The sequence below is a fragment of the Crocuta crocuta genome, unplaced genomic scaffold (assembly GCF_008692635.1).
Source record: "Crocuta crocuta isolate KB4526 unplaced genomic scaffold, BGI_CrCroc_1.0 scaffold235, whole genome shotgun sequence".
NCBI classification, from domain to species: Eukaryota; Metazoa; Chordata; class Mammalia; order Carnivora; family Hyaenidae; genus Crocuta; species Crocuta crocuta.
Genome location: NW_027531285.1, coordinates 2,485,188 through 2,500,875, shown reverse-complemented (window position 1 = coordinate 2,500,875; position 15,688 = coordinate 2,485,188). Strand labels below are relative to the sequence as shown.

At 37.1% G+C, this 15,688-nt stretch overlaps 1 protein-coding gene across 3 annotated transcripts; it reads left to right on the top strand.

The window, feature by feature from the left end:
- Positions 1–5,163: 5,163 nt before the first annotated feature.
- On the top strand, positions 5,164–15,344 carry CA1 (carbonic anhydrase 1). 3 transcript variants are annotated; one of them, XM_077771254.1, is made up of 7 exons: positions 5,164–5,200; positions 5,723–5,920; positions 7,373–7,491; positions 9,871–9,966; positions 11,882–11,944; positions 13,277–13,432; positions 15,228–15,344. In XM_077771254.1, exons 1-7 carry the CDS (start codon positions 5,164–5,166, stop codon positions 15,342–15,344), a joined length of 786 nt encoding a protein of 261 aa, XP_077627380.1. The 3 variants fall into 3 exon arrangements, with proteins under 3 accessions (XP_077627380.1, XP_077627382.1, XP_077627383.1); XM_077771256.1 differs by lacking the exon at positions 5,723–5,920; XM_077771257.1 differs by lacking the exons at positions 5,723–5,920; positions 7,373–7,491 and having other exon boundaries at positions 5,186–5,200.
- Positions 15,345–15,688: the final 344 nt, after the last annotated feature.

Here is a 15,688-nt window from a genome sequence, read left to right as displayed (position 1 = left end):
GTGCATTCTGGTAGGCACAGTCCCTGCTAAGCATTCTGCCCTTCTGTGTCTTTATAAAAATACAACCACTGAAGTTAAAATGACCATTTAATCATTCTCTTTTCGCCTTAGTGAAATATTATTGAGTACCACTGTTATCCAGGCACGTTGTAAGTGAACTCAGTGAGTTAAAAAAAAAAAAGAAGAAGAAAACAGTTCTATCATTATGCAGATGTTATTATAGAGATGGTTATAGACATTGAGCAAGGAAATAATTATTTATTAATTAATAAAATTAATTTCAGAATGCAAGCAATGAATGTCAGGCTGCAACAAATATGCTATGAAATAAATAAGACAGAATAATGCAACAGACTAGGAGGAGGGGAGATATATTGGCTTTCGAGGCCAGGCAAAAAATATCACCTGAGGAGGTGATATTGTGCAGAAGTCTAGATACAGTGCAATCCAGACAGAGGGGACGGCAGTGCAAAGGGTTTTAAGTGGGAACAAGCGTAGTATAGATGAAGATAAAGACATCCACTGGAAAGAATAAAGTTGGTAGTATCTCGTTACAAACGAAAGAGAAGACAGAGATGCCTGGGTGGCTCAGTCTGTTAAGCATCTGACTTCGGCTCAGATAATGATCTCAAGGTTTGTGGGTTCGAGCCCCACGTCGGGCTCTGTGGTGACAGCTTAGAGCCTGGAGCCTGCTTCAGATTCTGTATCTTCCTCTCTCTCTCTGCCCCTTCCCTGCTCAGTCTATCTCTGTTTCTGTCTCTGTCTCTTTCTCAAAAATAAAAAAACTTACACACACACACACACACACACACCAAGAAAAGAGAAAGACCAATTTGAGGGAAATGATAGCTGTGAAATCCAGAGAAACCATCCTGCCATTCAAATCAATGCATCAGAATTTCTAGTTGTCTTACTGCAGAAATGTTTAAGCTAATATTCCCATTTTCTATGACCCTCTTCTCCACTAGATTGAAGGCTTATCTTGCCACCCTGTTCGGTACCATTTCTGGAGAGGCAGGGAAGTTAGGTAGCAAAGTGAGAGTCATACAATTTTTTTTTACTTTATTTATTTATTGAGGGAGAGAGAGGGTGCAAGGGAGGGGCAGAGAGCGAGGAAGAGAGAATCCACGCCAACAGCCCGGAGCCCTACAGGGGGCTCAATCCCACAACCCTGAGAACATGACCTGAGTTGAAATCAAGAGTCAGATGCTTAACTTTTAACTGACTGAGCCACCCAGGTGCCCCAAGTCATGCCAAATGTAATGGTTAAAAATGACACTCGGTTTTCACTACCATGTTTTCTTCTTTGGGGGAAAAGAGGGAGCCCAAGGAAGCCACTTATTCTTATAGAACTCTAAGCATTGTAGAACAGCTATTTCCTTTTGGAATTTCTTTCCAGTGGCATTTAGCAGATCTCTACCATAACTAGGTATAGCCCTCCGTCCCATTTTCCTTTCCTTCTGGATCAGAGAATTATTTTTTAATCACAAACTTAAATTTGAGACTGACTGTCATTTCTTCACCTACAGAAGAGTTCATGTTTATAATTTTAAAGTGTTCAAGGGGCAGTCAGAGGAAAAGGTCCATTTAGGAAACCAGAAGATAAATGCTCAAATTGGAAATGCTACAACTTTTAAGTATAACATACAATCAGCTCATTATGGCTTCTAAATTTTATAAAACATGGAAGAGAAGTTGCTGCTTTTTGGAAAAACGTTTCAGGACACTGAAAAATCTTCAGCAAAGTTAATTGATGTTACTCAGTAAATAATAACTAACTTTAAAGCAGATGTGTTATAGACAGCCTGTTAGAAGCATGATAGTACAGAGATGAGGAAGCCACACAGGCTTTTGAAGTAACCAGGAAGGGATTGCAGTCCTGGTGCCTCTCCTTGAAAATTCTGTCCTAGCCAGCCCACCGCCCCCGGGCACGAGTGCCCTGGGAAACACTTCTTCCAATAGTACTCAATCTTCTAGCACCCTCGCTATTTCTATGCATTTGTGGCATGAATTTACTTATTATGAAGGTCGATAGATGAAATTGTGGCATAGAGTTCAAGCGTGGGTCACCTCAAGATAATGGACATCCCCTCAGGATAATCAGCATTTCATGTTTAAATTTTTTTCTGTAGTATTCGGCCTCTGAAATTCCATTTCATAGGGTAATGAAGGAAACCTTTCTTTTCCTCCCTTCAGCCCATTAGTACGTTTTCATAAAATTTGCCAATTGAACCAATGTAATTATTAAAGGCACACCTTCTGCATATCATGGTTTCAACATTTAAAAATCTCAAAAGGGCTAAAATCTTTTTTTTTTTAATTTTTGTTTTCCCCAGTAATCCACTGAGATGTAATTGAGACATAACTTGGTACTTCCTAATGTTATAAATTAAGCAATTCTCTCCCAAAATTACTTACATATTTTTGCATTACTTTTTAAAAAAATAGATTTTTCGGGGCGCCTGGGTGGCTCAGTCAGTTAAGCATCTGGCTTCAGCTCAGGTCATGATCTTGCGGTTTGTGAGCTTGAGCCCCGCGCTGGGCTCTGTGCAGACAGCTCACAGCTCAGAGCTTGCTTCAGATTCTGTGTCTCCCTCTCTCTCTGCTCCTCCCTCACTCTCACTCTGTTTCTCTCTCTGTCCCAAAAATAAGTAAACATTAAAAAAAATAGATTTTTCCATCAGCCTAATTGCTCCTAATTCATTTTTAAGTACACTTAGATTTATTTGGAATATTTTATCAGGAAAAACAAATGGTCCTCTTCAATATTTGGTGGCCTTAAGAAATAAAGTGTTAGTTTAGAAGAGCAGAGCTATGTAGATTGAACTCCTTGGTATGCCAAAGCAGTCCAAAGATCACAGTCCTGCAGCAGGAAAAGAGGGTGGAGGTGGGAAGGACATAGGTGAAAGTAAAGTGTGCAAAATGATTAATCTTGAATTGAGTAGAGATATTAAGCTGAAAGAGGAAAAGTTTGTAAGCAAATAAAAAAGGGATAAAAGTAAATAGGTGGGGTGTTGGGACTTAAACCATAGGAGCTCATTAAATTTTACATCCTTTCTCTATATAGTTTTCCACTTGTGGAAGTACACAAACACACCCAGGTATGTAATGGAATAAAAGGTCATAATTGTTAGGGCTTGAAGTAATTGTGTGCCAAAAACGTTAAATGAATTACCATCCCACATTGAATGTTAAAATAGTCATGTGATGAATCATCACATAACAATATAATGAAAAGAGGTCATCCTCTTCAAATATGTTTTTTAAATATATTGATTAATATAGTAGTTCTGTGTTTAGTTAATTTTAGCAATATAGCAAATATTAGGAAGCAAGTACAAGGCAAAGAGTACCTTCTTCTATTACTCCATGAACTTCTGGACAACCTGAAACACCAACTCTGGAATGAAGTAAGTGCAATGACCAAGTCTGACTATTGGTCATTTTCAGCCAGACCAGAACAGATCAACTAATCCAATCCTCCAGAAAATAGAGTCAAGTGGAAGTCTGTGGACATTTATTGACAGTGGAAGGTTAAGGAGTATAAGCTTTGGAGTTAGATCTACATTTAAACTCTAGACTTATAAGTAGCCACTTAAAAGCTTCTGTAACCATAAGAGGTATCTTTACCTCTGTGAAGCCTTCTTATGCAGAATACAGAGTTTAGTGGCTAATTTGGTTGCTGTGAGATTTAAATGAATTAATGCATGTAAGGTTTCCAACACAGCGTTTGAGACATACTGGGAGCTCAATAAATGGTACTTTAATAAAAAGCTCCCTTTAAATAATATTTCCTTCTGCCTACCAGAGCATAAAATGGAAGCTTGGACCTCTCCCTACTCTGTTCATGAGCCACAGCCCACGTAGCTGAGGCAGTTGGCCATTATTTATCAAAAAGAGACACACGATATGTCTCTCTAGTCAACCTAGCTAAGAATTATGTCTGAATCTCCTCTTCCTTCAAGGAGCCCAGACACCTCAGACAATTCTAGAGTGTGAAAGGAGGTAATGACTACCATGACATGAAAAAGCATTATTGTGAAAGCTCATTTTTCTGGTTGTATTCCCTTTGAGTGTGTTTAGAGCCTTGGTTACATGGACCTAGCCAGAGTCTGATACATCCAAATTGGTTTTCTTTGCCTACTTGAAAAGTTTCGTATATTATCTGATCCCTCAACAGGGGTAATTCTTACCTTGGTTCAGGCTTACATTGGGAATAAAAGAACTGTAGAGGTAAGAGGAGAATTAAGGGACCACCCACCTCATAGGTCACACAATGGGTACAGTGAAGAAAGCAACAGGACTTGGGGCTGAAGTCTGGCTTCTTGGCTTCTTGCTAGTTTTGGTGAAGTCTCTCAATATTTCTCAACTACAAAATGATAATTCTTACTCGGTAGGATTTTTGTGTCTGTGGTGGTGGTGAAATTGCTTTACAAATTGTATAGAAGTGTGCAGAGTAATAGTGTCTATTCCAATAGAAATGAATTTGATGTGTAAAATAAATATTAGGCTATATTGAATTTCAATATCAATAAAATTGTCACTACTTATGAATTCCAACATTGCTCTAAAATGAAGGACTTTGTTCTAATCCTGTGTGTCTGTGAAATGTATTTCACACATAGCATATATTACTAATGAGCAGTAATTTTGTTATCTGATATTAAATTAACATCATGATACTAGTTGCAATCATCCTGTAAACATATGAATTATTCTCCTTACTAAAATACTATTTGTAGCATTGCTTAAGTATCCAGCAAGAGAAAAATTGGAAATACCAAGTGGACAAATTCATTTTTAATTTAGGAAACCCAAAGACTCATGTATGAAAGTATATAGCCATATCTTCTACTAACATGAGCGAAACAGGGTTGGTTTTATAAAACCTACAATTTAGATAGTTCTCTCTTACAATATAAGAAAATAAAATGATTGAAACTGATCTGACCTTTGTGGGCTTTTTTTTACAATATCTTTTTTTATTTGTTTATTTTTTTTATCTATATTTCCTGATAGGCAGAGATGATGACATAGTGGCCTGTTAAGGGCAGAGAAGTTTCTATAAAAACCCACACGAGGTGGGTTTCCTGCATGCTGACTTGAACTCATTTATTCCAGGAATTACCTTTGTTTGCAGAAGAGAAAACCAAGTAGAAGATCATGGCGAGTTCTGACTGGGGATATGATGACAAAAATGGTAAGAGTTCTTCTGTTTGTGTAGGGCAAAATACTAGCTCATTGTCTTTTCCAGTAAAAGAGGCATTGGGCATTTTTAAAAATAAACAAATAAATACAAATATAAATAAAATAACTATACAGTCATAGGTTAATGGTTTGAATTGCCTGACTTGACTAATTATAATAACTTTGCATGCACTCTTAGCAGTTTTCCTTTAGGACATGGTTACCCTCAGAATGTGTTCTCTGTCTCTTCCTCTTTCTCAATCTCTCTCTCTCTCTCTCTCCCTCTCGTATGTATATTAGAAATCTGGTACTAATTGTAAAATACTTACTGTGGTGTTGACGAATACACTATTTCATAGGATAGTATAGGAAAGTAGCATTCTTAAATGTTGAATTTTCATTAAGGTAAACAGAATATCATTTAAGATACCTGAATTAATCCTATTCTAATAAGCAAAGAACTAGTTATACTCCTAAAACTTGGAATCAAACATGTGATGAAGTTTTGATTGTATGCGTGTGTTTGCCTTGGTAGGTCCTGAACAATGGGGCAAGCTGTATCCCATTGCAAATGGAAATAACCAATCTCCCATTGACATTAAAACCAGTGAAGCCAAACATGACACTTCTCTTAAACCGATCAGTGTCTCCTACAATCCAGCCACAGCCAAAGAAATTATCAATGTGGGACATTCTTTCCATGTAACTTTTGAGGACAACGATAACCGATCAGGTGAGCCAAAAGATCCTTCTGATTATGTTTTCTTTAACTCTTCTGGGACAAGTTAAACCATAAGACTTTAGGAAACACAAACACCGTCCTCAGTCTTTTGTGCTTGTGTGTAGTACATACTGCAATCTGGTGAAGCATCTTGGACTTCTGAAAAACTCGCAAGTGGTAAAGGTGATTTTTGGAACCTCTAGCTCTGTCTTCTTTCAGCCTTTGACACCATCCCATCTCTTCTGATCTTCTAGAATCTTTACANCAAGTGGTAAAGGTGATTTTTGGAACCTCTAGCTCTGTCTTCTTTCAGCCTTTCTCTTCTATGACACCATCCCATCTCTTCTGATCTTCTAGAATCTTTACGTTCACTTCACACCCTCCTCTAAATAAACAGTGTTTTTCCCCAAGAAGGTCTAATGAACCATCATAATGAATATAGAATATAGAACATGAAACTAAAAAGGAGAATATTTTCTAATTGGAATGAGGAGAGAGGAGCACAATAGGAAAGAGAAACAGAGTGAAGAATGTATTTATTTTTTACAACCAGAAAAATAGCTCTATTGTTGTGAAGTGCTCAGGTACCAATAAGAAAATAAGTCTTGCATAAATCTTGCAAGATTTATTCTGTGCATAAATACACTTGTATATCTCCGCCCTCCGCTACTATACTGTAGTCACTGAACTATCTTCATACCCCTGCTACATGGTAAGATTTTCACAAATGTTCCTTGAATAATTATTAAATGACAATTTCATAAGGCAACTCTACTGACAAAAAGCAAAACTTGTTTTATCACTTTCCTACAAGGTTCTCAGCCTAAATTTTAGGCACCTTGGGGCAATGTCCATTGTTAATATTAAATGAGATCTGGTATTATGTGTGTTTAATTAGTCATATGATTATGTAGCCTCTCCAAAATGGCATAGTCATTCAATGTTAAAATTTTAAAATGACCTTACTGCCCCACTGGTACGTTCTTCTGGTCCCTGGACAGGCATTCTCAACAAAGCTGTCAAGATACACTGTTATGCTTTGACTAGTAAGAAGTGTATAATGAGTAATTTGTTGCTCAAAATACATTATTAAGATCTTAATGCATACTGCCTATGTAGTCTTTGTTGAAAGAATGAATGCATAAACTTGGAAATTAAAGCATATTCAAGGAAATCTCTATAATTCATTTACCTTCCAATATATTTTCTTGGCAAGAGAAAAAGGCAAAATTACAGTCTGAGTGCAGAGAATTGTATATAACTCAATGCAATGGTCAGGGACACACCACACGTATAAACACCATCATCATGAATGTGGGGAAAAAATCCAACAAGAAAAAACCTTTGGCACTAGTGTTTGTTTTCAGTTCTACTCAATCCATTTTAGTGTTGCTGTACATCAAATGTAAAGATAAGCAGGAGCTTATGATCATAAAACTAATAGTAGTTCCCTTTTTCTTCTAGTGCTGAGAGGTGGTCCTCTTTCTGAAAGCTATAGGCTCAGCCAGTTCCATTTTCACTGGGGCCACACAAATGACTATGGTTCTGAACACACAGTGGATGGAGTCAAATATTCTGGAGAGGTAATGTAACTTAGTAAGTGAGACATAATTACACTGAGAATTACTCTCACAAGTAGCTGCTTTACCATATAAGACACCATTGTAATAGCTCCAAAAGAATGAGCTCTGGTCTCTATAAGAGAACTCCCAGACCCTTTTGAAATCAAACACACACATACTGAGTTTGGCAAAAGAAGGAAATTTTGCATGTGAAAAAGGTAGCTGAACTTGGAGTTGAGCTTCTGAACCCGAGAATCATCTTTCCCTTCAGAATGCCTTAAAAACTATGACCTTGACATCAACATCAAGAGGAGGTGCTGCTCTCCTTTAAAGCTCTGGCTCTAAACTGACCACACCATTTGCTTCCTACTCGTGTTCCAGTTTGGACCCACTGGTGGCCTAGGTGTGGCCTGGTTGGCACACTTCATTAAGACTCTATACCAAGAGTGAGTGTTTAACCATAGGAATGGACACAAAGAATAACATACACGTAAGTGAGGGTCTGAGGGCTCCTGCTTTAGGCCACCACCCTCCACCCTCATGACTTGCCCTCACACAGAAGTCCGTGATTCATTTCGAGACATTTCATCTGGATATACATAGAAAAATCAAGAACATTTGCATCAAACTGTCAACAGAGCATCTGGGAGATTGAAAAAGAACTTCTGTTCTTTATATGTATTCATAAAATATATAAATATAATATATATATTTCCATATATATAGGTTGACTTTTTATTTTACTCTTACAAAATGAATTTGTAATACAAATAGTTTTGCAACTTTTTTTTACTTACCAATTTATCATAATCGTTTTTTCAAGTCAGTAGAGTTAACTCTAACTCATTCTTTTAATGTTTGCATAGCATTTCAATGTATGAATATATCAGAATTTATTTAACTGGCCTCCACTGATGGATAATTGCAATGCCCTTTGCTTTTTGTTCCATTGGTTTGTTTTTTTTTTAATTTTACCGAAATATACTACAACAAATACAACTGTACGTACACCTTATACCCCAGTGAAAACACGTCAGTGGGGCAGATTTTTCAATAGGAGGATTGCTAGGTTACAGGGTATATGCATTTTTTATTTTGACAGAAGTTTTGGGAATTGTGTACAAATATAACTGGCTTTATGTTACATTGTAAAGCTTGGTTAATAACTTTTAATACTACAGAAACCTATTAAATGTTTCTTCCCATTTCTCCCTCAAAAAATGTAGACTAAACTCAAATGTACTAGGAGCCTAAATTAATACTATCTTTTTAGATGGATATCTGACTGTATCTAAGAATCTTAATCAGGGATTCTCTCATCTAATTTAAGAAAAATTAAAATAATCAAGGCTAGAGATGAGAGGCACTTAGTCACAAGATTCCACATTGAGGAAAGGAGTGAGGGAGGGAGGGAGAGCAGGAGTTGGAGGAGAGAGAGAGAGAGAAATTAAATAGGTGGCATGGAGAGAATTAGTTAATTCTGTGATATGATTGACCAGATGATTACTTTGTGTTCAGAGGTCAGAAAAGGATTTTTTCAGTAACGGCATTTGTGTTCAGCCCTAATTCAAGACAAAAGGCTGCCATTGACAGATTATGGGGAAGGACATTGCAGACAAAATCAGCAACTAGTGTAAAGCTGTGAACCAAGTGAACAGGTATAATCTATGAGATGTGCTTGCTGAAACAGGGCTATTGAAAAGTGAGAAAGTAAGAATAATGATAACTGTTGTAGCTTTTGATTGAGCAGTTAGATAGATGGTGGTACCTTTTCCAAAGATGGGAAAATGAAACAGTTTTGGCAAGGAAGAAATCAAGAGTTATACTTCAGCCATGTTAAGTTTGAGATACTTATTAGACATCGATGTGGAAATATTAGGAAGATATCAAGGTGACATATGTACGTGTTGGATATTAAGATCTGGAGTTCCACAGAGAGGTTAGGCTAGAGATAATGATCTGAGAGATGCCTAGATGTGCTCAAGAGAATGTGTTCTTGGCCAAGACTCCTAGATTGTCCAGGAACCTCTACCCATAAAGTTACAAAAAAGTATCTCACATGACAGAATATTTCAACTGTGTTCAAAACTAGTCAGTTCAAATTCCTGATCTTTTTATATACCAAAGCAATTTTTTAAAAGGAATAAGATTGATTAATTTCAATATTAGGGGAAAAGAAATTTTACTCATTGTTTCCCTGGAAATTGCAAATTGCCCACTCTACTCAATGTACATAACCCTTCTTAAGAGTGAGAATATAGCCCTTTTTACCCACTGGATAAAGGTTCACATAAATGTTATTTAAGCCAGCAGTACATCTTCATACGTTAATGAGTTAATTTATAATTTTTTGTCTTCACAGTGACATAAATAACTAATTGACCACATTATCATTTTTAGCTTCACATAGTTCACTGGAATTCTGCGAAATACTCCAGCTTCGCTGAAGCTGCCTCACAGGCTGATGGTTTGGCAATTATTGGTGTTTTGATGAAGGTGAGTTACAGAGAGTTACAGAACTCAGTTAACACCATTTCTTACCAATCAGACGTCAAAAAAGTATGAAATAAGGCAAAAAGATATCCAAGTCTTTCTTTTTAAAAATCTTGCAGGAGGCACCTGGGTGGCTCAGTCGGTTCAGCGTCTGACTTCAGCTCAGGTCATGATCTCACGGTTCGTGGGTTCTAGCTCTGCATCGGGCTCTGTGCTGACAATTAGCTCAGAGCCTGGAACCTGCTTCATATTCTGTGTCTCCCTCTCTCTTTGACCCTCCCCTGCTCATGCTGTCTCTATCTCTCTCTCAAAAATAATTGAAATATTAAAAAATAAATAAATAAAATAAATAAAAATTCTCCATTCTACTAATGGCTACAGTTGAGCAAACAGTTCTCAAGTACTTTGTTGCTTTGCTTCCTCTTGGTTTTTTCCCTTTTTAAGAGAAAATTAAGTTTCAGGTGGGGATAACATGGGAAGATGTTGGAGGAGGTTGGAATTTCTATTTTGCAGCTTTTCCAAATTTTCTTTCTTCTCAACTTCTTACTTCATAGCTATAGGAATTTATCAACTTAATGTATCATCAGAAAAAAATACTAAGGGGATTATTGTCCAATAAAGAAAGTTCAGTTAATATTTAAAATGTTAGATGTTGACGCACCTGGTGACTCAGTCAGTTAAGCATCTGACTATTGATTTTGGCTTAGGTCATGATCTCAAGTTCATGAGATCAGGCCCTCCGTTGGGCTCTGCTCTGACAGCATGTAGTCAGCTTGGGTTTCTCTGTCTCCCTCTGCCCCTCTTCTGTTTGCTCACTCTCTCTCAGGAAAGTTATTATTAAATTGGGTATTCTAGGATCTTTTGGGTTCTGCTCATTAAATTACAACGTGGCAGGAATTAGAACAATTCTAGCTAACCTTTAATGAGCACTTAAAACATGCCATGCATTGTACTAATTAAAAATAAAACAAGCCAAAAGTAAGAGATTGTATTCTGTATCATAGTTTTGCTAAATTCCTGGATTTTGACTTGTATATCCTTGAACATCTTGCCCATATTAAATTAAAACCAAGGTTTTGTTTGCTACTTCATCTGTGGTGTGAAGAATGATATACATGGAGCCATTTTAAAATGGAGCCACAGTAGCCATTTCAGAACTGTCTTACACCTCCTGCTTTCTGAACCTTGGAACTGGATCAAACTACCAACATTCCAAGAAGTTAGCAAGAATAAGAATAGCCTATTTGAGAGAACTGATAAAAGTAAATTTTTAAGTAGTGACCACTTCACCTGACAAATTTGTGAAGTACAAATCTCACCCTGCTTGTCAGCACCAATGAACTCTTCTCAAAAACTACTTACATGGGGGCACTTGGGTGGCTCAGTTGGTAAGCTTCTGACTCTTGGTTTCGGCACAGGTCATGATCTCATTGTTTGTGAGTTTGAGCCCTGAGTCGTGCTCTGTGCTGACAGCATGGACTCTAAGCCTGTTCCATGTTCTCTCTCTCTCTCTTTCTCTCTCTAAATGAATAAATGAAAACAAAAACTTAAAAAAAACCCTACTGACATGATCATCCTTCTCGTCCGTAAATGAGTCTGTGTCTTGTAACTGAAGAGCTATTTGAGTTTCTACCTCAATCTGTGTACCCCGAATTGTAATTCTTTGATCTCAGGTAAACGCTTTGCCTCTTGAGCAGGTTTCTTGTTTCTAGGTTGAGAATGGTTACACATTATGACCAATTTACAGAGCACAAGGGCCCGCAGGGACATACACCCAGCAAAATTCCCTCTCCCAAAGCAGAGAGAAAATACCTTACCTTTCTTCAGTTACAGTTTCTACTTGAAAAAAAAAAAAAAGCTAAACATATGTTGACTTAATAACAACTTCTAACACACACATTTTTTTTTTAATCTCCAGGTTGATCAGGCCAACCCCAAACTGCAGAAAGTACTTGATGCCCTAAATGCAGTTAAAACCAAGGTAAATAGACTAAATGCATTAGTTTACATCAGAGAACAAGAGGGGCACTTGGGTGGCTCAGTCAGTTGAGCAACTGACTCTTAATTTCAGCTCAGGTCATGATCTCACAGTTTCTGGAGGATCGAGCCCCGCATCAGGCTCCAGGCTGAGAGCATAGAGCCTGCTTGGGATTCTCACTTTGCTTGAGCACACCGTGCATACACTTACTTAAGCACACCCAGGCATGCACACACTTTCTCTTTCTCTCTCAAAAAAAAATTTTTTTAAGGTAAATAGATAAATGAATAAATTTAAATCAGAGAACAAGAATCCATAGAACTACTGTCATCATTTAGTTACATATTGGAAGTGGGGAGTAGGAAGGCTAGAGCAAAAGCTACCATTCTGAAAATCAGGGTACTACTTGGATACTGCTTGCTCCTGAGAAGGTCTCTGACTCAGGTATTTGTTTCGGTTTTTATTTTCTTTTTCACAGTTGTTGTTCACCTATTTCAGTAGAATGAAGCCTATAGAAGACATTGCTTAGCCATTCTATAAAAACTATATACAATTAAAATGTGATTTTTTTCCCCATTTCATGAAGAAAATCATCTCTATTTCTTTAGCACTACAAAAATGCAGGAGTTAAGGATATTCTTTTGAGATACCATTAACATGGCACTAATAAACAATGAAAACAAACTAAAAATAAATAAAATAAGGCTAAAACATAACTAGTATGCATGTCAATACTTTTGCCACTGGAACAGTTTCTGGCATCATTCCTAAAGAAACAATAAATATTTGGGCACCTGGGTGGCTCAGTCAGTTAAGTGTTCAACTTCAGCTCAGGTCATGACCTCACAGTTTGCGGGTTCAAGCCTCACTTCAGGCTCTGTGCTGACAGCTCAGAGACTGGAGCCTGCTTTGGATTCTGTGTCTCCCTCTCTTTCTGTCCCTCCCCCACCTCTGCCCACACTCTGTCTCTCAAAAATAAATAAACAACAAAAAAAAATTTTGTAAGAGACAACCAATGTTTTATTCTGGAAATGAAATATCTTCTAGAGAGTATAGATTATTTTAAAACTTTTTAACCTTTGTTTATGTTCAACCAAATGAGAAAAGAAGATTAGCCAAAATGTCAATGTAGCAATTTTTCAGTCTTCTATTATTTTTATTGTTTATATCTACAAACACACCAGTGTATACCATACAGCAGAAAAATTAAATTTTCAGCTCAAATACCAAGACAATACATAGACCAAGATAATATAACATGGATACCATATATGTATATGATGTAAGTATTTTAAATCATGGTATAATGATACATTACTTTTCTTTTTCTTCCAGGGCAAACGAGCCCCATTCACAAATTTTGACCCCTCTACTCTCCTTCCTTCATCCCTGGATTACTGGACCTACTTTGGCTCTCTGACTCATCCTCCTCTTTATGAGAGTGTAACCTGGATCATCTGTAAGGATAGCATCGGTATCAGCTCAGAACAGGTAGAGTGCAAAGGTGAAAGAGTGGGAGTTAGGAAGGCAAAGCAGGAATTTCACTTAAATTCATGGTACTAAGGGGGACATTATGATTTCAAATGGATTTTTGAGGAGTTTATTTTCCATTTCCTGTGAAAAAGATTCATTCCTGCCATAGGTCTATTGAATAATTAAACAGAAATGTGTATTATAAAACCATTTTCTACTTTATAGGAACAAAACATGAGATTCTGAACTCCTACTATCTTTTTGACCTTATTTTTTTTTAAAAATCCAACCTTGTACAATATCTTCCCAAGAGTTTGAGACACAAAGTAAAGATTGTCACTGGAAATTCTGCCAAGACGTTGAGGAAGTATGGCTCACGATAGACATACCTTCTGTGTCAAAGGTTGACAAAGGTTTTTTTGTTCTTTTTTGAAGGTTTTAATTATTAACTATCCAACAAAGTATCTTTTTAATTATTGTTTATAATTATGATAATATAACTTGATTGAGCAAGAACTTTTATTAGATGCCTTATACGTGTTTTGTCAGCCAATAAACCAATAAGACAGGCAATGTATGTAGCCTATTGGTAACTTAGGCTACATCCTGAAAACCATTCTAAGAACTTTGTATTAACCCATTTACTCTTCACCACAACCCAATGTAAATAGCTGATATTATTGAGTATTTTTCCTCAGCTATTTCAAGCTGCTCCATACTACATCATCTGTATAAAATTTTGCCTCTATTAAATCTATATTTAGTGATAAAATGTTGAGGGCACACCAATTTTTTTTTCAGTTGCAATCATTATTTTCACTTATGCAATTTTCTTTTAACTGTGAAGTCTGTGATTTTTTTTTTCATGCTTCAATAGTTTTATAGTCCAGTTGGTGTTTTTGTGGAAATCTTAAACATCTGTCTACATTAAATGACACGGGATTTTTTTTGTTTTTTGTTTTTTGTTTTTTTTTTTTGTAAGGTGATGTTTTAAGTAAAATGTAGGAATATATTTTGGGGTGGGAAAGTGATTATTCTGAGAGCTCATAAATTATCACACATTGTGCCTTAACAAAGAAGCCTTCAGCCGTAGCTTAAGTCACTCTAAATAGGCTAGATTTTTAGCAGAATAGAACATACAGGCTGAAAACAAAATGATGGCTGTCAGAGGAGAGAGGGTGGGAGACCGGCATTGATCGGTGAAGGGGAGGGGAAGGCACAGGTTCGGAAGGAGTGAGTCGCAGAGGGAAAAGGCACAGCACAGTGACTATAGTCAAAGTGGTGGAAATTTTATTCTACAGAAACTGAGGCAACAAGCAGAAAGTCACTCACCCAATTAGCCCAGTTGACACTCTGAGAAAACTGGCCTTCTAATCCAGTCAATCATTGATCATTTAAACCAAATACCTAGCTCAAAGAAATGTGAAGTAATTTTTGACTTCCACCCTTCCAATCAGTGAAACCACTGCAGTCAGTAACTTAGTTTTTTACATTATCAGTGCATTGATTATGCTGGAAATAAAGTGCTTTGGGGCGCCTGGGTGCCTCAGTCGGTTAAGCGTCCGACTTAGGCTCAGGTCATGATCTCGTGGTTCGTGGGTTCGCGATCCGCGTCAGGCTCTGTGCTGACAGCCCAGAGCCTGGAGCCTGTCTCAGATTCTGTGTCTCTCTGACTGTCCCCTGCTCACTTTTTCTGTCTTTCTCTTTCTCTCACAAGTAAATTTAAAAAATATTTTAAAAATAATAAAAAATAAAGCGCTTTGTGTAACTGTAATAGCCTTTGAGTCTTTAAATATTCTGTCCTTCCTCCCAGCTGGCACAGTTCCGAAGTCTTCTATCAAATGTTGAAGGTGACAAAGCTGTCCCTATTCAGCACAACAACCGGCCTCCCCAGCCTCTGAAGGGCAGAACAGTGAAAGCTTCCTTCTGATGGGACCAGGAAGGAACTTACCCTCCCTCAGGGAACACTGCCCTGCTTCTGACACAATCCAGTAAAACTATTTTTAAGAAACCAATTTATTTCAATACTAGTAAGGCAGCATAGCTGCAAATTTAATCTGTGGAACTACAAAGTTTTAATGTTTGTTGTTAATGCTTGACTCAAATGATCATCTATAAGCTTGTTAAACTTGTGCATAAATACAAGCTCATTTTGTTTACAATTAAAGGGTATGGAATAACTTCATAGTGATTTGTATCTCTTTCCACTTCATTCAGTCTAGTTGAACCAATAAAATAATTTTATCCCTGTCTTGTCTGTTATGTACTCGATTT

Coding starts and splice junctions, on each gene's coding strand:
- CA1 (XM_077771254.1), top strand. CDS start 5,164: ATGGCGAGTTCTGACTGGGGATATGATGACAAAAATG. Junction 5,201..5,722: donor GGGATATGATGACAAAAATG/GTAAGAGTTCTT, acceptor TTGCCTTGGTAG/GTCCTGAACAATGGGGCAAG. Junction 11,945..13,276: donor TAAATGCAGTTAAAACCAAG/GTAAATAGACTA, acceptor TTTTTCTTCCAG/GGCAAACGAGCCCCATTCAC.